This window comes from Hippoglossus stenolepis, chromosome 20 (assembly GCF_022539355.2).
Source record: "Hippoglossus stenolepis isolate QCI-W04-F060 chromosome 20, HSTE1.2, whole genome shotgun sequence".
In the NCBI taxonomy this organism is placed as follows: domain Eukaryota; kingdom Metazoa; phylum Chordata; class Actinopteri; order Pleuronectiformes; family Pleuronectidae; genus Hippoglossus; species Hippoglossus stenolepis.
In genome coordinates, this window is record NC_061502.1 from 6,454,291 (window position 1) to 6,478,654 (window position 24,364).

The 24,364-nt window shown below is 44.9% G+C and overlaps 1 protein-coding gene across 2 annotated transcripts in view; it reads left to right on the top strand.

Annotated features, from left to right (window-relative positions):
- Positions 1 to 168: 168 nt before the first annotated feature.
- The window catches only part of bcl11bb (BAF chromatin remodeling complex subunit BCL11B b), a 31,598-nt gene continuing 7,402 nt past the window's right edge, over positions 169 to 24,364 (top strand). The window contains exons 1-3 of one of the 2 annotated variants that reach the window (XM_035144465.2): positions 169 to 639; positions 791 to 1,109; positions 8,920 to 9,303. In XM_035144465.2, coding sequence (XP_035000356.1) covers positions 1,046 to 1,109; positions 8,920 to 9,303 — 448 coding nt within the window. In that variant the 5' untranslated portion in view covers positions 169 to 639; positions 791 to 1,045. Of the gene's footprint in view, positions 1,110 to 8,919; positions 9,304 to 24,364 lie in introns of both variants that reach the window. The other variant, XM_035144464.2, reaches the window with a different exon arrangement.

Below are 24,364 nucleotides of genomic sequence, written 5' to 3' on the forward strand. Positions count from 1 at the left end.
CTCTTCTCTGGTGTCCGCGCGCCGCTGTCCCGCGCCCTCGCATGTCTGCGGTGGCTGACGCGCAAACGCCTCGGACTCGCACTTGAACTTGGAACCCAGCCCCGCTCCAGTGGAGACAACCCCCGATCTCTCACACACACCCACACACACACACACACACACACACACAGGCTGCGTATAGATTCCTCCCAAACAGCGCCTCTCTCGTCGCGCGAGTCAACAAGAAGTAGCCTCGACACTGTTGGGCGCTGGGAAACATTGGACCTCTGCTTGTTGGTCGAGAAAGAGGAGGAGGTGTCTTGTCTGCCCGCCTGCTCACTCTCTCTCTCTCTCTTCTCTCTCTCCCTCCCTCCCTCTTTCAATCAGCGAGGCTACTGCCACCAGAGCCAAGAGTTGCCGCTCCGCGCACTGATGCCAAAACGCGCAGGAGGAGTCAGTGCCAAAGGGTCATTTTAGCGCACCACTGCTGAAATCGAAGGACTGTAGGGAACCCTACAATAATCAGCAGCCGCTTGACCCCAGATGATATAATCATACTATTAGAATTAAGAAAAAAAGGGGACAGGAAACAAATAAGAGCCAATACCTATCGCCGGTGGAGTGCGCCGTACTTCATCTGTCACCACGGTCGCTGCAGAGGTGGGCAGTCCAGGATTTTTCTGTCTTTTTTTGTCTGAAACAAAAAAAAAGCTCATTGCAAAATATTACCTACCTGCGCACATATCAGCCCATCGGCCACTTAAAGCCGACTGCTTCCTAAAACACTTGCACTTTGGCTTCCTCAATCCAGGTGTTGAGTCCTGCGAAGACGCGGTCGGACATTTGTGGACAAACTGGTCTTCCATCTATAAATTGCGCTCCGCTCCGACCCCTTCACCTCCCGCAGGGCGCATCAGAAGCTGCGGCTCGAAGACTGTGAATAGCGGAGGGATTTAGGCAAAGGAGGGGAAAGTTGGTCTCCTGCGTTCCGGAGCAGACCGACACCACGGTGCAAGCCGACTCCAAGTGCCGTTCACCGGGCGATGCCAGAGTAAATGCCGGGGCAATGTCCCGCCGCAAGCAGGTGAACCCGCAGCACTTATCGTTGACGCACAGGGAGACAGTACAAGGTGAGTTTAACTCTCTCTTCGCCGTCGCCTCTCGTTGACTTTACTTGTAAAATTATTTAAAATTTGTATTTAAGTATAAATTGATTTTCAGCAAAGAATAAAAGTATTTGTAGGGGGAAAAGATCTTAATCGTGCACATGCATTAGGATTTAAAAAAACTCACCAAACAGACAAGTAAATTACGCACAATTTATCTGATTTGTGGGAATTAATTCACAATGTGATAAAGTGAAAAACACAACACCATACCGTTCTTTTGAACACACTTTTAGTCTGGATTAGAGTAATTACGTGGATTAATAATGGTTTTCAACTTTACAATTTTATTAAAAGGATTCCGGAGGCCAATATTTCAAATGTGCCCTTTGCAGCTTCACATGACTTTTACTACGAGAGATGATCTAATGACAGATACACTGGGACTGTCTGACAAAGTGTGTGTGAGTGTGTGATTGCGTGTGCACGCACTATTGCGTGGCCTGTGTATGAGTTTGTAAACCACCACAACACAATTTAATTTTTTTCCCCAGCATATTGCAACATGTGGCACTTTGTTTATATTTGTGTTCACTTTGTTAATACAATTTCAAATAAGGCCACAGTTGTTTGGTGAGTTTTGCACAAACTTGTACCTCAATTTTTAATTGTATCTCTATTTTTTACACACTCACACACACACGCACGCACACGCACGCACGCACGCACACACACACACACACACACGCACGCATCTGTGCTTTAACTACATTTTAAAAAACGCACAAAAAATCCAAGATGTGTTAAAAAATAAGTCCAATGTTCACAATCCAACAACAATCTGAACTTTTTAAAAAACTATTATTATTGATGCAATAGTTTTTTTAAACGCAGGGGTCAGAACTCCGTTTTATGCTTTCAGAGCTGCGACCCAAAAATGTGATTAAATTGCACGGATTAAATCTGACGCAGGATTATTTTATTTTCTTTTTTTTTGGAGCATGTGATTAAAAAGTCGCACAATCCAATTTCTAATCAATTATATCAATCTAACCTTCATCTCCCAGCACTCTGCTTTGCCTAAATCCAATTTCATAGAGGCCTAATCTGGGTAATTCATTGCAGAAGTTCATGATGTAATCTTTGGACAGTCTGGTTTTGTGCTGAAAAAGGGTTATAGACGCATTCCGTCCCACCCGACACGTTTAGACTATGGCCCTAATCATTGATCATTGGAATAATCATTTCAGTATGAAATTATAAATGTTGGGAGTGTTTTTGTTTTGTGGAGCTGAGGAAGTGTATGATGCACCCTCAGCAGATTTTAGGCTGATGACAAATATCGATCCAGCCTGACTATTGATCTGCCTCTGTATTATTTCTCACAGTGCTGTCTGTCAGTTGATTAAGATGGAGATCGAGCTGATGCACATTTTCAACTGGGCAAAAAAACTTGAGCATCACTGTACAGTTTCACCTCAGGCATGTGCGTGTGTGTGTGTGTGTGTGTGTGTGTGTGTGTGTGTGTGTGTGTGTGTGTGTGTGTGTGTGTGTGTGTGTGTGTGTGTGTGTGTGTGTGTGTGTGTGTGTGTGTGTGTGTGTGTGTGTGTGTGTGTGTGCTTAACATTTACCTGCATGATTTATTAGAAAATATCTGCTACGTATTTCATATTTTCATTTGTCTTTGGGGAAGTTGTACAAATTTGGACTAACAGTCAAATATTTGCCGCCCATCCTTCCGGCCATGGGTCATTTTGTTTGACATCTTTTTTGCATATGTTCCACAAAAGCCTTTAAGCACCTGATGTACAGTTATCATATTCATACAACTGCCGGAACTTGTTGTGCTGCATGTAGTTAAGATATGGTTAGAATTATAATTATTGGTCACTGATTATCTTTAATACATTTCTTTACTTTCCTCTTTGAGCTGGAGTTGCATTCACATGCCTCCAAGATGCATTTGTTTTCTCCCCTTATTCTTTTAATGACTGGTTTCTAGAACTCCCTTTTAATCACCGCTGACTTCTCTGTGGACAACATGAAAGTGTCAAACCTCTAACTGAAGTCGAGATGTGCCTGTTTGCAAAATGCTGCCAAACTCTTGGCAGTCAGCTCGATCGTTCACAGGTTAAAGTTGTGCAGAAGTGGCTATCAGAGCACGTACAGTAGGGTGCTGCGGAAGCTGGGTCATCTGAAGGGCCTGAATCTCGTCCTACCTGTTCTTTCACATGATACACGCTGCTTGTTTAACTGTGGCCTCGAGCTGAGACATTGACCTGAGACGCACAAGTGCAAGAATAAGACAGTGCTGGCCTTTCAGGTATTTTTTTCTCCCCTCTCCCCTCTTTTGCAAATCCACCGAAGTTTGCAATGCCAAAACAGGCCCTTTTGAACACACACGTTATTATTTGCTCCTAGTTGTTTGAGAACAATGTGCGTCTGTGACCGTTTATCTGCAGAGATGTGTTTGCACAGAGCGGCACCGAAGCTGTGTTTACTGTATGTAAAGGATATCTTAATAGTGACACCGCGTTTCTAAGCTGGCGATGGGTGGAAAGCTTCTAATGTACCCATCATCCGTTGTCTGGAGGCTGCATGTCGCTCCGGGCTGTTTTCTTCAGCTGGGTGGGTCTGGAGAGGACCAGGATCACATCTCAGGCTGGAGGATCTGAGGAGCGCTGGGGGAAAACCAAACTATAATTTGATTGAGTCAACATATAAGGAGAGCTTTGCACAGTGTACGAGCAGCGAGAGAATGGTTCCACAAACTTATTAAAAAAGAGGATGTAGTCTATTTTCGATATTTTCAATATATCACCCGGTCGACTTTGCTCTCACAAGATTTAAGTATGAGCTGTCAAGACCAATCACAAGGTATCTCCTTACACAGGTAATAATATGAGGTTTCTGCCTATTGCCAACATATATCAGCTACATGTCAGATCCGGGGTTATTCGGTGTAAGTGAACGCAGCAGCCTTCTGCCCTGCAGCCATGGACCTATAGGTCATGCTCTACTTGGGAACACAGAGAACCTGAATATCAGCATATTTCTGGACAGGCTTTTCGTGGAAGACTATGTACTGGAAACCTACCTGCCAGGCCAGACATCAAGAGGGACGTACGGAAATTAGAGTAACTGACACGAATGTACGCAATGCTCAAGCGAGCGCCAAGGAAAGCGCACACACACACGGATGCACACACACACACACAGGTTGTAAAACTGCGCAAACAGCACACTCAAAATGCACATAAACGGCTTATGTTCACACTTTAACAAATGCACGTAACAGGCCATTCTGTCTTAGTCGAATTTGACGCTCATCCTTTGTTGAATTAAGGTATTGCAGGATAAAAAATACAGCAAACATCCCTTCCAGGCTTTTTTAGGCTCTTCCAGTCTGTGACTCAGCTCGGAGTCACATTCATGACAAAAAGAGACTTATCACAGGAATATCCTTATCCTATATTACTCACACATTAACGACTGCAGCATCACAGGCCTCCCTCCTTCAGAAACCAGTCTTTTTTTTGCAATTCAATATCAGCGATATTCCAGAGGACTGTTTCCTGGATCCAGCCATGGAAACGCCTTGTGATAACTGTTTACGCTCAGAGCTGGCATGCTACTTGTGAAACAGTTAATGTTTTCTTCTTTATTTGCACCATATGGCTGTCAAACGCTAGAGAGAAACCCACCGTACGCACAGCAACGCCACAGTAAATATACACAAACACACACACACACACACACACACACACACACACACACACACACACACACACACACACACACACATTGTGGTAAACGAACGATAATCACACAGGAGATGATTGGTGAGCGATTTATGATTTATGACGAAGCACTGCAGTCTGCTCTCTTGATTTTCTTTCTATATTTCAATATTATCGAACACATTTAATCAATTTTGCACTGCTATAAAGTGCCTCTTTTACTATTATTGTACCTCTAAAATCGTTTTGCAAATTTGATTTATACCGACGAGTGTCATGCTTCGCAGCTTACAAGTCATTTATAGCGATTTAGTGACAAGTCACAGTCAGCTCCAGAGCCGTATTTTGCTCACTTTCAGGCCGATCATCTAAGATTTACGATAAGAAATGAGACTGCTATAGATTAAATGGTGATAAGATAATGAAACACACACAGGCCTGGCCTTACACAACGCGCACTGTTGCAGCTTTCCTTGGCAGCCGCAGCCGAGAAAAAGGGATAGGCTAAGCGAGGCCGCTTGTTGTTTGAATTTTTGATTGCAACCATCTGCAACGTTGCTGGTGTCATTTATTTTCAATGACAGCGTGAATCTTACCCGACTTTCCCTGTGGGGTTTAGACATGTGCTTGTGTGTGTGTGTGTGTGTACGCAAGTGTGTGTTTTCAGCTCAGCAAATGGAAGGGGAAGACAAAGAAGGAGAGACAGGTCTGAACCCATACAGTGTGGTCGACTGTCATACGAGTGCCCCTGGCCTTACTCTGCCTTCACCAGCGGAACAGAGTGTGCAGCTGGTATTAAACTGTTGTGTAAGGTCAGAACTTTGGTGGAAAATAGTTTCACGACTCTTCGTCATAGCCCTTACAGGAATCCCTTCATATCGTAACATATAATTAAATAAAAACAAATGTTTCACTTCCAGCGAAACGACAATTTTTCTGGTTCTACCCGACTTACTGTAGGGCAGAGCCGAACTTGTCAAACGCTGTTGTAATTTTTCCTTCTTAGCCTTCACCTCAGGCACGATGAAACAACACAGAAGCATAATTGAGACATAAGGGTATATAAGGATAGAAACAATGAAAAGGTATTAGGAGGATTTATCGGGGCAATTAAGTGCAGAGGACATGGCAGGAACTCGCAGTGCTAATACCAGCACTTTGGCATGTTTTACCTACCGAGCTTGTTTTACCTGGCCACTACTGAGAAGAGCAAACACACTGAATGTGCCATACAACAATTTTGACGTTAAAATTACGACGCAGACAGTCACCCGGCTGCACGGCACACATTTTGCAATTAAAAAATATTTCAGCTGCTAATGAGACAATTCCTGAAAGCCTTTGACAACATTGTTTCATCATTAAATACTTTTTTGGCCGGGCGTCTGAATATCTTTTAGCCTTTCACACAAATGGAAATATTGGTGAAAGAGGTCCATTGTCTTCAGCTGTGTCTCCCATCTGGTACATATTGTGCAGCGGCAGCGGCAGCAGCAGCAGCAGCGGCAGCAGCAGCAGCGGTGAAGTGACTAACTGACTCTCTCCTCATCAAACTGATAGGGGGTGCTCTAAGGCTGCCTGACTTTACTCACACTTGATAAGGGAGAGGAGCAGGACTGTCACTGCATGGGTGAATGTGGCTCTGCATATGTGTGTGAGTGTGTGTACATGTCTTTCTGTGTGTGTGTGTGTGAAAGACCAAGAGAGAGAAATAAAGTATGTGTGGTATCGTGTTAGACAGCTGGGTTTCATTGCTATCATCACGCCTTCTCAACGATGGCATGTTTGACAGTGCGTCTGCTCTGCTCCCTTACCTATCAAGCATGTTCCTCTCACATAGGAGTTTATACAGAGGAATTAGACACTGTCTGTCACCATGATAGGCAACATTAGAGTGTTTTTCTTTTGTGTGTCTGTGTGTCTGGGTGTCTGTGTGTGTGAGAGTGAGCTTCCATTTCAGCGTGTTTGTGTCCACACATTTTTTTTTCCTTTTTGCCGCAAGCGTTCCATGCTCGGCTCCTTATTGCACATGTGTTTTTCTCACACAGGTGAGCCTCGGGACAGATGAGTGAGCGGGTTTCAGGGACGGGCGCGGTTTTTAGAAGCTGTCCGACTGATATTCCAGTGGTGAAGCGACAGTGCCAACGCCTGCCTAATTTACTGCCTTCTGCCCCCAGGCCACGTTACTCATCCATAGGTTAACAAACAGGCCCTGCTCTGCTCGTCTCCGTCTCTGACAGGGGGGTGGGGGGGGAAGTCGAGTTCAAGTGCCCAGGTGTCTGTCAGCTCTTTGACTTGATCTCGCCCTTTACTCATTTGCTGCGATGATGATCTAGGCCTCACGACACCTGTCTTGCTTTCAGAGTGAGAAATGAGAGCGCGCCATGTTGTCAGTGGGTACATCTCCTGCTCCTGCACAGTCCTACTTATATGCAATGCACATATGCACACATGCATGCGCGAGCACAGACTCATGGCCTGTGTGTGAGCACTCTGGAACATTGCTTCATGTGATTTACGGCCACAAGCTGTGAACTGTAGGTAAATATGTGTTTGTGTTCCTTCTTTGCCGCCAAAGATTATGAGATGGAAATTATCTGGCAGGCGTCCAGGAGCCCATCGCCATTTAGAGAAAAGATATTTGGCATCAGATCATTACTCCGGGGCGAAGTGAGTGGACTTGAACGTGCATGTGAGTGTGTTTGGGTGGGGGAGGTCGGGAAGGAGGGGTGATTCACAGCCGAACAGGAATCTTTGACATATTTAATTCAGTAAAAAATAGTTTAACAGTCATGATCGGGGAGTTTGAGGAGGGGCAACGGCTCTCTGACAGTTTGAGATGGGGGATAAGAGAGTTTAGGATCTCTCCACTGATATCTATGCACCGAGAAACACAAACTGGCTTCTTTGTCTAATCTTTGCAATTATTAGGGGTGTCATGTTTGGAGAGAGAGAGAGAGAGAGAGAGAGAGAGAGAGAGAGGAGAGAGAGAGAGAGAAGATGAGGGTACGGGGAGGGGGAGATGCAGGTGCTAGAAGTGGAGGAGCTGCGGAGACAGGCAGGCACTGCTCTGCTCCTCTCGCAGGCATCAACATCTCTCTCCTGGGTACCTTTTCGCTCGCACGGCCCCTTTAGTCTCTGGAGCTTCCGTTTTCCTCCAGGCTTTGTAGAAGAGGACACATCTTCATACTGGTGCATCGGGGTAGTGTTTAAAAAAACTGGAGGTCGTCCATGAGGGATTTACGTTAAGCTGAGGGAGTCTGTGTGTGCCATAGGGGAGGAGGGAGGGAAGAATGTGTAATGGTTATTAATGGCTGTGTCAGATCTGTGAAGAATGAGATTTACTCTCTTAACAGGACCCCGGGTTTGGCTTTATAGATTTTCTGTCTGTGGAGAATACAGTGTTCGAACTCACCTGTGTGCTGCTCTATTCATATACACACACTTAGACATCTTTCTCTTTTTTTCCCTCATTCTCATTTTTCTTTTCTGTCTTTTTCTGTGATACACACAAACATAAGAGCACACACACACACACGCGCGCACACACACACACACACACACACACACACACACACACACACACACACACACACACACACACACACACACATACTGGTGGATGTGGCCTCTGCTGTGCTACACTTTGTTCTGCACACGCTGGGGCTCCCACGTGGTGAAGGCTGCCGTCTAGCTATGACAGCTTAGTGCAGCGAGGGCCCTCACCGGAAACCCAGCCTGCACTGTGAGATGAATAGCTTCCTGGCCACACACCAACACACACAGAATTACACACGCACACACACACACACACACATACATATACATAGAGTGTATGTGCCGGGTCCCACCCACGCAGATCTCTCTAGATAAGCTGCGCAGGTGTTTGTCTAGGCGAAGCAGGTTTACAGCGGATTTGTTTTATGCGATGAAAGTGAGACAGTTGTGAACGTAATGATCATCTGGTGTGGTAGGGAGGGTTGGCGTTTATCAGGTAATGTCATCAGAAATAACTAAACCTCCTTATGTATTGTGTCTCAGCCTGTCTCACCAAAGTTTGACATCTTCTACCCTCCTCTTCCCTTTTTCTGCAGCAGAGGCCAATCATGACTCAGGAGCAGGATCTCCATCCCCAGAGCCGTCCACTCCCAGCCCCCGGCGGCTGGGCCCCGGGGAGCATGATCTGCTGACCTGCGGCCAGTGCCAGACCAACTTCCCTCTGGGGGACATCCTTGTCTTCATCGAGCACAAGCGCCGTCTGTGTCGGGGCCCCAGGAGCGGACCAGGGTCTTTCTCCAAACCAGGGGAGAGTGGCGGGGTCACGGGCATTGCCATTTCTCCCAGGGCCAGGTCACTGGAGCTGTGCAGAGGGTCCATTCCAGTGGAGGTGGGCATCCAGGTGACCCCCGGAGGAGAGGTGGATGTGGAAAGGAGGCTGACGCCGGCCAAGGGACTCTGCCCCAAACAGGAGAGAGGAGGTATGGAGACTGGAACACAAGAACAGATAAATAGATGCACATGTCGTGAACACACATAGCTGCAAAAAGCCATGTACACACACACCTCTCTCACCTGTCCGAGAAAGATAGCTCTCTTTAAAGAATCCCAGCTGCTCCTTATTTTGACAGTGGCCTTCAGGAGGGATTAATGTAGCCTGGGATGATTTCATTAGAGTGAGTGAGAGCTGCACTGTGTGTCTATTCTGCTTCGTTCTAAGTAAAACATCACACACACACACACACACAAACAAACACACACACAAACAAACACACACACACACACACACAAACAAACACACACACACACACACACACACACACACACACACACACACACACACACACACACACACACACACACACACACAAACAAACAAACACACACACACACAAACAAACAAACAAACAACACACACACACACACACACGCGCAGACACACACAAGCCCAAAAATCACACAAACACACACCCCAAACAAACACACACTGGCAGGCCTGAAGGACTTCTTCAGCTGAAACCAATTTTGAAAGGCGGGAAGAAGGTGATAGAGGAGCCACCCCAGTCTGTGTGTGTGTGTGTGCGCGTGTGTTTGTATGTGTGTATTTTCTCTCTCATTTTTTTTTTTTTTTGCTCATGTGTGAGTGCATATCACGTGTCGGAGCGTTTTGTAAAGAAATCCTGCAGCGTATAAAAAAAAGAGGTTAAGAAGGCTGATTAAAATTCATCTGTGTTCGTGGTGAGGAGAAGAGGATTAATAAAGTAGCAAGGCCGTTCATCTGGCTGGGGGTGGGTGGCGGTGGCGGCGGCGGCGGCGTGTGTGTGATGCACACTGCCAGCGCTGCAGGGAAACCAGTTCAAAGTTATCAGGGGAGACAGTCACCATCACACCCGAGAGCTGGGGAGGCTATCCAGGATTACACAGACTCCAGCAGAGGAAGAAGGTCTCAGCTGCAGAAGCGAGACAACCTGGTTGTAAAAGTTACCAGATGCAAATCAGATATAAACTCTGAGACTGGACACTACTTAGTGTTGAACTGCCAAAAAGAGTCTAATATATATCGTAAAGGTGAGACTTTAATTTTACATAATGTCGTACATGTGTTGTTTTCCAATATACTAGGATTTTAGTATACAGAGCAGTCCTTCAAAATAAAAGTCGAGATTCAGATTACAGTGTCACAGACGTGGATGGATTAGTGAATCTTTATTCCAGACTCCATATCAATATAAAAATTAAAATAAAATGAATGAATTAAAATATACAGGACAAAAATACAGAATGCAACGATCACATTTTACAAGTAGACAGGGGTTAAAAACACATATAGACTTTTGTTCCAGCACCTTGTATCACTTAGTGTCGTCTAGGTTACGGCCCTCATGGTAATGTTTTTTTGTGCTTTAATTAAAACATAAATTTGTGCGGAGTATGAGTACTTGAGAGACGTTGCTAGAGCCACATGTTGTTTGCACTTGTCCATCTTGGAATCTTGAGTAAAATTCTGAATAGCATCCTGAAGTGCCACCTGAAGCTTTTTCAGCTTTGATTCATACGTCAGAGTGATATATCCCAGTTTTAATGATAATTTAATTATTTAAAAACATCTTACACGACTGCCAGCGCACAGCGAAATAAACTGAGAGGTTATACATGCCACGTTAGACGAGAATAATCAGTGTGAAAGGTTGAACATTTAGTGTAGATGCCATGACAACAGGCTCTTGGTTCTTTGGGTCCCCAGCAGGTGCACGTTTGTTTGTGATACATTATATTTGAGAGGTGAAAATCTCTTTTCTTTAACCAAACTTGATCAGAATCAATCAATGTCTGAATGAATAACACTTTTTTGTACGAGTGTATTCATCCCACATGTCACACATTCCCTGATTTCTCTCGGCAGGATGTTTTAAGATGTAACTGGTCTGTACGAGATTGCAAGACGTTTTGTAAAAAGAAAATAATAAGCCCAGGGACACAGCTCTACATTTGCATATTTTGTTCGGTTCGGAATCAAAGCTGCTGCAGACATTTTTGTGTCATCGCAGCAGAGATCAACACATGTTCCTGTGTGTGGCCACCAGCTGTGTGTGGTCACCGACTTTTGCAGTGAGACAAAAAAATTGCTGAAAGTAGATCGCAAACAATTTGTGACAGCACAGTTTTGGATGCCACTTCTAATTTCAGATTTATTTTTTTTAAAGTGCTGGCCTTACTTTGTTGAGCACAGACATCCCCCCGGAAAGAAAAACATATTGATTGCAAAAATAAGCTTAAATGTTCAATCAGTTTGACTTTAGCTTTTATCGACGATTTAAATTCTCAGCTACACTATGGAAGTTTAATGAGCTGTAAGCGGCCTGTAGCAGCATCGCACCTAGACACCCAGCTGCAGCGGAGACATAAAAAAACGTGGAACTCATTTGGAAGCTGGTGCAATGAAAAATGGGTTGTAGGTGGTCAGAGGAGGAACGTTTGTGCAGCGGTGGACTGTTTGAGCAACAGACCGACAGCCACATGCACAGTCAGACAGACAGAGTCTTATCACTAAGAGAACAGGACATGAAAGCACTCAAAGCCCCGAATGAAAGAGAGGAGGAGAGCTTTGTTCAACACATTAGATTGCCACTCAAGGCAGTCTCAAGTTTTAACCAAATTAGATTATTATTATTAGGTCTAATTAAGCCCAGTGTGTTAGTTGCACACACACACACATAACACACACATTGGACACACACACACAACATTTGCCTGCGTGTGGTATTGAGAACTTTACACACAAATATTTGCAGCAGAAGTGTTAAAAAATAGACACAAGGGAATTTGAATGCGAGTCAAATGCACACACACAAAAGAGCACACATGCACTTTTCATGCACAGCTCGTGCTATATGCTTAACCCTTAACCCCCTCCTCCCCTTGATTGTTTTTGTTTTTTTCACCTGATCGTATTTTATAACATCCTGTCTGGCCTCTTTGTCTGTCAGCCCGCTTGCTTAAAATGCAAACATGCTGCAAGGCTAGCAGATTCAACCCCAAAAGGTGCAAACACACTCTCACAAACACACTCACACAAACACACACACACACACACACACACACACACACACACACACACACACATGCAAGCACAAGCTTTCGTACACATGGTGTAGATGAAAAATGGCCCTTCTGCTCCCGTTTTTTTTTTTTTATCCCTGAGTTTCTCTTGCTGATGCATGCACTCTGTGTGTGTGTATGTGGGGGCTATTTTAATATGTGTGCGCTTTGTATGAATTTTTGTATGAGTATGCGCATGTGTGTATGTGCGGTGTCTGTGAAGAATGATGCGTGTCATCAGGCAAGCAAGAGGTTGTCGCTAGGGGAGCGTTACCATGCTAAGACGACCCTGGCCCTGCTTTGAACTCCTCCCAGGACGGCTGGCGGCGGGCCCCCTCGGAGCACTTTGCGACAACCAGTGCATAAGGGCGAAGTCACATCATGACAACCTCTCCCTCTCTCTGTCTATCTCTGTCTCCCGCTCACACACAAACACCGTGTGTGTTGAGTTCACACTGTAAATATTTCATGAGACGTTGTGAACGACAGCGACATCCTCAGACGTCTCTCTCTGTTCTTCCTCTGCGTCCACCTCTGATCTCTGTGGCGCCATGTTTGTGGGCAACACAGTCATATCACTGTATTAGGCTGAAGATCTTGCAGGGGTTTGATTTTTTTTCTTGCGAGCCTAATGTGTTACCAATACTGAAAGATGGAGGGATTTAAATGAGATACCTGCTACTTTGAAACGGTCACACCTACATGTTCCGAATTATTGAGGGTGTGAAAGTGTGTTAAAGTGCACGGACGCGGTTTGAGCTGATAAAATCAGTTTTTGTTGGGCAACGGGGGATTTTTTTTCTCTCCTTAAATGAGTAATGGTGGTTTCTGGATGATAACCTGCGATGCATGTTTAAGATGTAACAAAGACCTTTATGTCCAAAGAAGTCAAATCTGCAATGACTGACACTTGTTTGTCTCCAAACCTCTCTACCGGTGTGGATTTGAAGGTGTCTCTCTCCTTCTCTTCTTCTCTCTCTCCGTTTCTCCCACCATCCTTTTTTTTTTTTTTGCCCCACCACCCAATGCTCCTTTAATCACCTGGCTTGCTCTCATTTCCATATTAAATAGGCTTTAATCATGAAAAGCAATCAGGCTTTTGCATATTCATACCTTCCCCTGTACGCCGGCTTCCCTGTCTCGCTCCAGTGCCAACCAGCCAGTAATCAGTAGGCAGGCGGCGTAATGCCATAGCCCCGGCCCATCGCATGAAAACACACACACTGCGTGAGTTAGAAATAACTTCACATGCTACTTACGTATTATCTCTACTCCAAGAGAGGGAGAGATAGAGGGAGAGGGAGAGGGGTAAGAGATAAAAAAAGAAAGATGGCGAGACTGATCCCTGATTTGAGCTGTGAATATTTGTACAGAGGCTCAAGGAAAAGTTGATTTGCATAATGACTTTGTAGTTTTGCATTAATCACATTTGCATATGAAAATGCGTTAATTACTCCTGATGATTTTTTTTTTAAAACTTGCTTCATTTGATGTCCAAGCTCTGGGGTTGTGATTAGGGGTTACATGGTGGCACTTGTGTAGGTGGTGTGTGTGTGTGTGAGTGTGTGCACTCATGCGTGGTGTGTGTGTGTGTGGGGGGGATGCATGTGCATGTGTGTGCTTGCAAGTGTGTCTCATGCGTGTTCATGCATTTCTGGTGCAGTCTGTGTGTGTTTATGTGTTCTCACTCAAGCGTTTTGAACGCTTGCCAGGGAAATTTATTTTGTGTGTGCTGTTAGGCATGTGTTCCTATTTTTATTTTGGCATTTTCTGTGTGTGTGTGTGTGTGTGTGTGTGTGTGTGTGTGTGTGTGTGTGTGTGTGTGTGTGTGTGTGTGTGTGTGTGTGTGTGTGTGTGTGTGTGTGTGTGTGTGTGTGTGTGTGTGATGTGTGTATTTCCTGCTTTGTTTGAGTGGTAAATATTTCCTTGTTCCTCCGTAAGAGAAAAAGAGAGGAGAACACCAGTTCCTCCACTGACTAACATCAGAACACACTCATGCATGATACAGTATCTGCTTTTGTTATTAATTTCCCTTTATTACACTTTTAAGTTGAGCAGAGGTCGATTCAAAGGCCTTGAGTATGTTCCAAACACTCATACACAGACATTGCTTGAAAATAGAGTAGAGGACTCTTCTGTAGAAGTTTAAATTTGAGTGTTTTTTCCTGTAGCAATGCGATGACTATAAAGCCTGCCTAGATTTTATTTTTTACAATAATTTATGCAATCTTAACAAAAACGTTTTAGATATAATAACCAAAGATATATCAAATGGAATTCATGCATATTGTTTTTGTGCATTTGTATGTATATGTATAACTCACCCTTTATGTCTGTCTAACCCCTGCTTAGACACTTTAAAAAGTAAATATTTTACTGCACTGCATTGTGTTTTTTCCGCCAATGAATTTATAAACTTAAATATTTAATTTCTAACAAACAGGAGCATAAGCAACATGTTTTACTAGATTTTCAATTTTACGCATTTGGAAAAGAAAACTTTTGTCCTATAGCTTAGAGGAAAAATAATAAAATAATTCGCAGTGATTAATTCTCTATTTATGTGCCTCTGTATGATAATTTAGGTTCACATACGCATCTGTGTGTCTTTGTGTGTGTGTGTGTGTGTGTGTGTGTGTGTGTGTGTGTGTGTGTGTGTGTGTGTGTGTGTGTGTGTGTGTGTGTGTGTGTGTGTGTACAATTACAGTATACATATTCGTGCCTGTGTATGGGGCCCTAGTGTTGTTAACCCATAACACTGCACCTCAGACAGGACCACCCCAGGGGCCGTCTGACTCTGCTTGTGTCTGTCTGTCTGCTTTGTACAGCAGGGTCAAATAGGTCTATAAGGGAGCTGCTAAAATGGCACAGCTGCACGCACACACACCGCTGCAGCCACCTGACACACACACACGCAGACACGGTTAGAAACGTGCACTCACACATTTGGTCAGAAAATGGAAACATGCATGCAGGAGTACGCACACAGATATGAGCCACACAAACACACACACACACACAACACATGTGCATGCAGGAATGCATACAATGACTCCCATCTCATATTAAGGCCTGCATCTCCCACCAAACACACACGTGTGCACAAACACACGCACACACACACACACACATACATAGACACACTGCTTAAAGGCTCCCACATGAAGGCATCAAACGCTCCACAGCCAGCTTTATGGCGCTCATATGGCAGCAGATTTGATATTTTCCTACCACAGCGGGGGAATAAAACTCGCCACTAATTTGGACTGCGAGCGCCACCGCTAACTTTCAGCATGTGCCGACTGACTGTGTCTTCCAGATGTGTGGACTCCGTGCTCCTTAACAGCCTTACTTAAGAGGCATTAGAAACCTCACACCCCGTCTCTGCTACGCATGGAGAGTGATGATGGCGCTTTGGTATTCAACACAAACACGCTGCTTTGTGCGGAGCTGTGAGTGAAGTGCTGATGTGAACTTCATGGTGTCGTTGCCATGGACCACTTGTGTCAGTGAGAATCCATGCATGTGGTAATGTTTTTCGCTTAAATCATTATCATCAAGGTAATTTGACTGCACTGTGGTTATTGTAGCTTCCTCTCACTGTTGGCAACATGCGATAACAAATTTGCCTTAATCGGTACAGGGTAAAATCAATGTTTTTAACTGATTAACAACTTCAGATTTGACTTTTACACGCACGACTCGAGAGCAGAGCCTGCCGAGCTGCTCTCTCACTCCTCAGGACGGACATGCAGATAAAATCCTCATGTGTCTGCGAGTGTGCAGCGTTTGTGCGGTCTGCCACACATTAGTGCAGAACACGTAATGCTCTCCTGCAAGGGGTAAATGGAGAGATTTCCTGACCAGGCTCTTCACTCCAGTTTTTCTATTGAAAAGTAGTGTGTGTTTGCCTTCGGTAGCAAAAGGAGCCACCATTAGCTGTTGTAAATTGTGCCGAGGAAAAGAAATGGCACTTGTTAGACAGTCAGACGAGGGTAATCCGACTTGCGACACTGTTGTTGTTCCTCTCCCCCCTCAACTTATTATCCTCCTGCACTGATTGGGCAGGATTGTGGCGGAAGAAAACTAGGAGACAGCGTTTATGGCCGTATTTTTTCCTTTTACAGGCTGCCTCACCGCGAGAGATATTGAAAGCCTTTCATGGTACACTCACGATTCCCCTTATTTCATCCACTTATTTGTCTTGAGCAATTACACCGAGAGGGAACACTAGACGCAGACAAGCACATGACAAACATGAGCTTCTTTTATGTTGGTTTGTCACTTAAGTATAAAGTGGTGTAACTGGAACAAGGTCTAGTTTGCAAACAGCATCAACAACCTTCGTGCACACTATGCGACGTTCACATCAACAGGAGCTCTTAGTAAAAGTTGTACGACGGGTGAGATGATGCTAAAAATTTATTTTATATCTAATGTTAAAAGTTCAGTTCAAAATGATGGGGGGGAAACACATTTGCTCACTCAGATAGATTTGGTTTACTTTGCCCAGATTTCTGCCTCGGAGTGTTTCTGCACCAACGTGAGAGCGATTTCATTCACGGAATTTCACTTGTGGCGCTCACACTTGAAAATATAACATTTAACATTTTTTAAAGCAATATCTTCTTTCCAGAAACAGTGTTGCACTGTTGTTATAATAATCCACAGAACACCCTGTTAACAGTTTTTACAGGGGCCGCACTTTTCATTTCAAGCGAAAACTCTTTACAGTGAGATCTGTGGATTATGAGAATTTGATCTGGAAACACACACAGATGTTGAAAATATTTCAGACACATTTTACAGTGCTGTGCACCACAGAGAAGAGTGGACGAGTGTAGACAAGTAAACCTGAGCATATAAAACCAAAACTATTTGGCTAGAATTTTTATTAATCCGGGTGGACAGAGCCGTGAAAGGCGAGAGGGAGAGGATGCAAACAATTTCCCACATAAATATGTTTTTTATTAACTTTTACTTTCACCTTAAAACCTGATCTGCCATCTACAAGTCAAAAGAAGAAACATCCCCTCTTTTCTGTCTCTCGGACGAGAAAGGACTTGCACCGTCATGTCCAGAGATGGCGTTGCAGACAGTAGAGTTAGCTACTCAAGGTTAAGGGGCTACGCGCTCACTGTATACTGGCGTAATTCATACTTTTTTTTTTGTTCCAGAAAGCCCTCTTCTCTGTGTCTGTCTTTCCCAGAGCAGAACAGAGCAAGCCAAAATGAAATAAAGCCTAAGATGTTATCAGGGTGATTGGTGCCAGCGGAGCTTGTCTGGGCCTGTGGTCTGGCGGGGCAGCGCTGGCCTGTACCACTGCTTGTATATGTGTGGGTGTGACTGTGTGTGTGTGTGTGTGTGTGTGTGTGTGTGTGTGTGTGTGTGTGTGTGTGTGTGTGTGTGTGTGTGTGTGTGTGTGTGTGTGTGTGTGTGTGTGTGTGTGTGTGTGTGTGTGTGTGTGTGTGTGTGTGTGTGTGTGTGTGTGTGTGTGTGTGTGTCCTTAAGGCACTGATAGATGAAAGCGTTCTTTAACCATAAGCTATGCAGGAGCCATGCCAGGAGCAGGAAATGTATCAGCGTGATAACAGCCAGAAAGACAGAGAACGAGAAAGAGAGAGAAATGAGAGTGAAAGAGAGAGAAAGAGAGAGACGGAGGGAGAGGCCGCAGCTCGGAGCCCACAGGGGGAGGCCTGGGGCCGAACTCAGCCCCATCACACACTCGCATGTCACCCCGTAAATATGTGCTGGGTGTGTATGTTGAGAGATGAATCTATGTACAGTACATGTCTGCATTTGTACCTGTGAACAGGTTTGCGTGGAGCATTTGAGGTTAGGTGTTTCGAGGCGGTTTGACACACGTGAGCATATTTTCAGGACCTGTGTGAGAGAGCGAGAGAGAACAGAATTCACCTGGAGACATGACCGGAGCAATGCTAATAATGTGCCACCGGCCTTCACATTATCATAAGTCCTTAAGAGACAAGAGAGACGGCTCAATGGAGAAGGAAAACAAAGAAGTTCAAAGCTGAGGTGGATTTTAGTTTTGTACATTCAATTTACAGTTTGTGATGAATTAAGATTTTATCCGGGTCATTTTTCTTGAATCGTCTCACGTTTAGCTGTGCAATACATTATGTCGGTGGTTCTCAAATGGGGGTCCCTAGCAGGGGGTCCATTAAAAGTTTCCAGATTCATGCTTTAAAATCATCAGGATATATGGGTGTTCTGTTTTGACACGATGACATTTTTTTCAAGAGTTTGAATTGAAGATCATGTCTATACTTTAATTATGACGTTACCTTAGCTGAGGCTGGAAGTAAAGGGAAACAACTAGCGTGACAAAATTGGCCTCTCAGCACCTCCAAAGCTCACTATATCAACTCGTTATGAATCTTGTTTGTTTAATCCACATGAAAAGTGTGTGTCGACTCCAGGAAGTCGCGTGTCTGCGGAAAAAAAGAGAAAATAAATAATTTATTTTATTTCGTTTTTTCTCACCTTTGAAAAGGAATTAGAGAGCTGAACATCTCTGGCCTATATTTGTATTTTTAACACTCTCCCCTTTTTGTTGCATCAGTTTCATAAGCTAACGCTAATTAGGTTGCAAAACGGTCTCAAATGATGCAGCACTCCTCGTGCTCTCTCTCCCTCACCAGCCTCACAGCCTCTGCTTTGTGTTCGGAAGAGGGAACAAAGCACTGCATCCTCTCACAACCTTAAATAGCTGGAATTAGATATTAAATGAGGGAAATTGTGGCGATATAGTGAAATAGCTTGTGCATGTTCAGGCTCACTGGAATGGACTCCATGCCATTTCTCAGGCATGTGAGGGGCAAGTTTTATAGCGGGCTGATTGGTTTGGATGGACTTGGTGTGCTGCGTTCAGGGCCACGGTGGTATTTTCCTGTGGGCGGCTAGTTAACGCTGCTTGGCTCCAATGGGCAGGATCCAGCTGGGGAACATTACTACTGCTGAGAGAATATAGCACCGTGTCACAGAATGGTAGACGGAGATACACACTGAGGATGCAAACACATGCACTACACACACACAGAGACACAAAAGCACTGTTTGTTCCTATTTCTCTTTTTACACAAAACACACACACACACGGAGTTGTGTCTCCATTACTTCACAGGACATTAGATTGACATACATTGATTTCCTGGAGAATCTACCCTTAACCATAGCTACTACTTGCCTAACCCTATCCTTAATCTAAGCCCAAACTAAACCTAAACCTAACCTAACCTAAACCTAAATTTGACCTTAACCTCTACCAAACCTTAACACATGTCCTCACCTTAGAATTCTTTCACTTACCTTATTGGGACTTGCTTTTTGTTCCCACAAGGAAGACTCGTCCCCTTAATGTGACCCTGGAGACAGAGTTAGGTCCCAATAAATGAGTAATACGCACACACACGTTAAACCAAAGGCGATCACACGTATGAAGGGTAGAAAGCCTTGGAGGAGTTTGCTCAGGAACACATGCTCATCACAGGTTGAGATAAGCCTTTGTGTGTGTGTGTGTGTGTGTGTGTGTGTGTGTGTGTGTGTGTGTGTGTGTGTGTGTGTGTGTGTGTGTGTGTGTGTGTGTGTGTGTGTGTGTGTGTGTGTGTGTGTGTGTGTGTGAGAGAGACAGCATAGGCTGTTTTGTTTCATTTAAATCGTCAACAAAGACCAAAATGATGCCACCTTTTCATTCTGTAAAAAAAAAAAAAAACCCAGCACAATATATTTCATACTGTTTGTATATAATGATTGATCCGATTAAAAATTTAATAAACCCCGCAAAACTGAAATCGCATGTCACTCATATGTCAAAGTCAATTTCCTATTCAGTGCCAGTGAATAGGAAATTGACTTTCTGGACAAAGTGAGAGTCCCCGAGGGATGTGACTGGAGCTCATTTGGATGTAAAACCTCAAACAAACATTGTGGGAGTCCACAAAGTCAGTTTCCATTTCATTGTCAGAGTTTTTTCTCTTTTGATGCCATCACCTATCCAAACATTTAGATTTTTTTTTTGCTCATGCGTCGCATCACTGGGGGCATTTTATCTAAAACATTTAACCTAAAATACATTCTGTTAATCAGTGGTGGAGTTTTATTTCTTTAAATCAGCTAACACCTCCAGCCGTTGCATCCTTTTTTCATTTTTATGTTGTTTGTTTTCTCTGCTGTGTCATGGTAAAACCCGTAGGTGATGGAATGAGAGATTAAAGTGCTTCTACTTCTTATTTAAAATGTAAATGCTGGTGATAAAGTAAACAACAGCGCCCTTTTTCTTCTGCTCCCTGCAATTTTCTTTTTCCTCTTTTCACTGTCTTTCCTTCTTTTCTCCCTCCCCCTTTTTTCTCCTCCTTTCATCATCTTCTCCATCTTGCTCCTCTCTCTTACATCTTCTCTCGACCACAAGCACGATTGAGTGTCACCCATTTGTCAGCGTCACATGACAGACAGCAGACCCCACAAGAATGCGCACACACCCCGAAAACGCTCACACACTTGCGCGCGCGCACACACACACGCACATGGACATGCGCACACGCACGTACAGGCACTGGGACCAGTTAGGAGCTGATGGCGATGAGTCAGGCTTAGAGAAATGCCACAGAGAGCTTAGCTAATGCACTTTATGGAGCTCCCTTTTTCTTTTCATTCCCTCCCTGTCTTTTTTTTTTGTGTCTATATCGCTCCCTTTCTCTCCCTCCCTCTTTCTCCCTCTTTGTCCTAGAAGCCGAGCCAAGAGTCATAGCTCTTAACTGACAGAGAGGTCTTTCCAGTTATTTTTCACAGCAGCGTCCCCTGTGCCCTCGCTGGGATAGCTTGCCTCATGGCGGTAACATGCTCCCTCGGTCGCGCTACATGAGAGCCTCTTCCACTCGTGCGTTGTCGCGCAGCTGGTCTGGCTCCGTGTACAGTGTGCGTGTCTGTGATCAAGTTGTTGGAGATACCTGATCCCTTTTATTGTTCATTTGACCCGCATCCCAGGAGGCATGAGGGTCAGGGTGGAGTACGCAGACACCTAGTACAGGTGCTCAGTGTATGCATGCATGGGGTAAAGAGGAGGAGAGGAGAGAGGGATGGAGAGAGAGAGAGAGAGAGAGAGAGAGAGAGAGAGAGAGAGAGAGAGAGAGAGAGAGAGAGAGAGAGAGAGAGAGAGAGAGAGAGAAAAGTGAAGAGATAAATATCGTTAGGGAAAATGTGTCGAGCGTTCAGTCCCTAACACTTTTCAGTGAGCACACGAAGGAGCACTGTGTCTTTAAATTCTCTTTTGGGCTGTCAGGCATTTCAGCTGGTCATATTGGCTGCAGACAGACAGACACACACACACACACACACACACACACACACACACACACACACACACACACATATGTATATGGTTAGCAGGCCAAAGCTGGTTTGAGTTAGCATGGAGCCAGTCACACTGTGTGAGAGCCTTACCCCCTGCCTGCTACTGCCACCCTCCACAGTCCCTCTCCGTTTTTCTGTCTCTCCATCTCCCTCTTTCTTTTACTGCATATGTGTGACAGTCAGCTGCCGCACGTCGGGGCCCTAGTTTAATGTGCAAGGTCCCTTTTTCCCTGTGAGACACACACACACACACACGGTTGATCTGCGTGGCCCCATGTCTCCTGATTAGCCCCCCTCATGACAAACAAGCCATCAGAGCAGAGGGGAGTGGGGCATGGAAGAAGAAGAAGACGAAGGAGGAGGAGCGGGAGGGACGGATGGGAGATGTGAGGAGGAGGAGAGGAGCAGAGGTGTAGGGAGGGGACAGGGGGTGAGGAGAGGAGGCCGGGACCCCTGGGGACCCCTAGATCACAGCCATGCTAATGAGGAGCTGCTTTGCCAGCAGCAGAGGTGTCAGCTAACCCCTGACAGGTGCACACACGCGTACTCCCCAGAAGGCTTGTGCTTGCTCGTGCACGTGAGAGTGTGTTTGCGAGAGTGTGCGTGCGTGCACGGAGAGGGTAGGGGAGAGGAGGGGCTGCAGGGGCATGTTTCAGTCCCAGTGGCCTAGCCTGCGGGCGGCTTTGTTCTGTATGCAAATCTGTCGCTGTGGCGTTCTGTCGCCCTTGATGGAATGTTGGAGCAGTACAGCGGACCTGAACTCCAGGAATGCTGCAGTGCACGCACACACACACACATACACACACAAACACAAACACACACACACACACACACACACACACACACACACACACACACACACACACACACACACACACACACACACACACGCACGTGACACCAACTGTAACATATCACCTGCTCCCTGACTCACCTCCTTGTTAACAACCACAACCTGCACCGTCTTCTGTTTGTACACATTACAAACTTTGCTCCCTGACTGTTTTTCACCCTGGCTTCACCCTGAATGTGGTGCAGTCGAGAGGTTGGTGGGCCAGCGTTCAAATTCTACTTATTTTCAATTATGATGTTTTTCCCTGAGCTTTGTGAGGGGAAATTTGGCATCAGTGAGCATTCATTACCATCCACTCACTGCTCACTGTCAGCAGCGACGCTCCGCTTTGCCCATCTTGTTCGAAGGCTGAGCTTGTGGATTTTTTGTTATTCTTCCGTGGTTTTATTATAAGTCCCGATGGATTAGAGCATCTGATAAAGGCCCCAAAATGTAAGTGCTATATAAATCAGAGTCATGCTGTGGAGATGGCATATGTGAATTTCCCAAATTAAACACAAAATCCACATGCCTGCACCATACGCCTGGTGTCTACTTCAGCCCCGCCAAGCTCACACCAACTTTTCTAAACTGGCCATATGCGAACAGTCAATACCATGGCTCCCCTTCATCCACTGGCATTTTGTTTGTACTTTTAAGGAAAATAATGGCTATAAAAGGCAATCTGGAAAGAATAAAATCTGATGTAAAGCTCAGATCTCAGTCCCTGAAGACTGGGTTAATTGGCCCGGTGGTTTAGTAAAAAAACCAACCCAGGAGAGAAGGAGAGCATTATTACTGGCCCACCTCAGCTCCATGCATGTGCCAATGTTTAATAACTTCCTCCAGGCCTCCTGGCCCTTAGCCCTGGTTTTGTTGCACAGGGCAAAGAGCTGGTCTCCACGCCAGTCTCACGTTTGTGTTGTGTTTCTGTGTTTCGTGGAAAAGTCTGCCTGAGTGGACACCTGGACAGACATATAACTTACTGTGTTTTCTTATTTTTTATTTTTTTGTAGGGTGAATCCAATATACTGTAGAAGTAGTTGTGCTGTTAGCAAAAATGACAAAAGCAGAGAGTAGTGCAGCGGCATATCACCAGAATCTTGCTGCGACTGCATTTCATCGCAACCTCTCTTCTCAGTCATAACCACTGAGCAGTGTGCGTGTGTGTGTGTGTGTGTGTGCATATGGTGTGTGTAAATTGGGCAATTAGGTACAGCATCAGTGGCTGAGTGGAGATGAGAATTTAACTATTGTAACTGGTCGTTGACCTTGGTGGTCAGCGGTGGCAGGGTCTCTGTCTGCGTGTCAGGCAGGAGACGGTAATTGCTACAAACTGAAGCATGACACGGCTCACCGTGATTCTTTAATGATATCGTCACACTCCTCCAGTGTGTGTGCAAGTGTGTGTGTGACCGTGTGTGTGAGAAAGAGAGAGAGGACAGAATGGAATGAGGATGTCTGATGTCTTTGTGCATTTCTGTGTGTCTGAAACATGGAGGATCTATCTATCTATCTATCTATCTATCTATCTATCTATCTATCTATCTATCTATCTATCTATCTATCTATCTATCTATCTATCTATCTATCTATCCGTCTCTATCTCTGATTCTCTTAGTGGCGACATACGGCTTCTTTTCTTCTCTCTCCCTGTTTTCCTCCCCTCCCCCTGCTCGTTTGCTCGCTTGCTTGTTTGTGAAGTTGATAACATTTGTCTTGGGTCGTCATTAGGCGGTAGC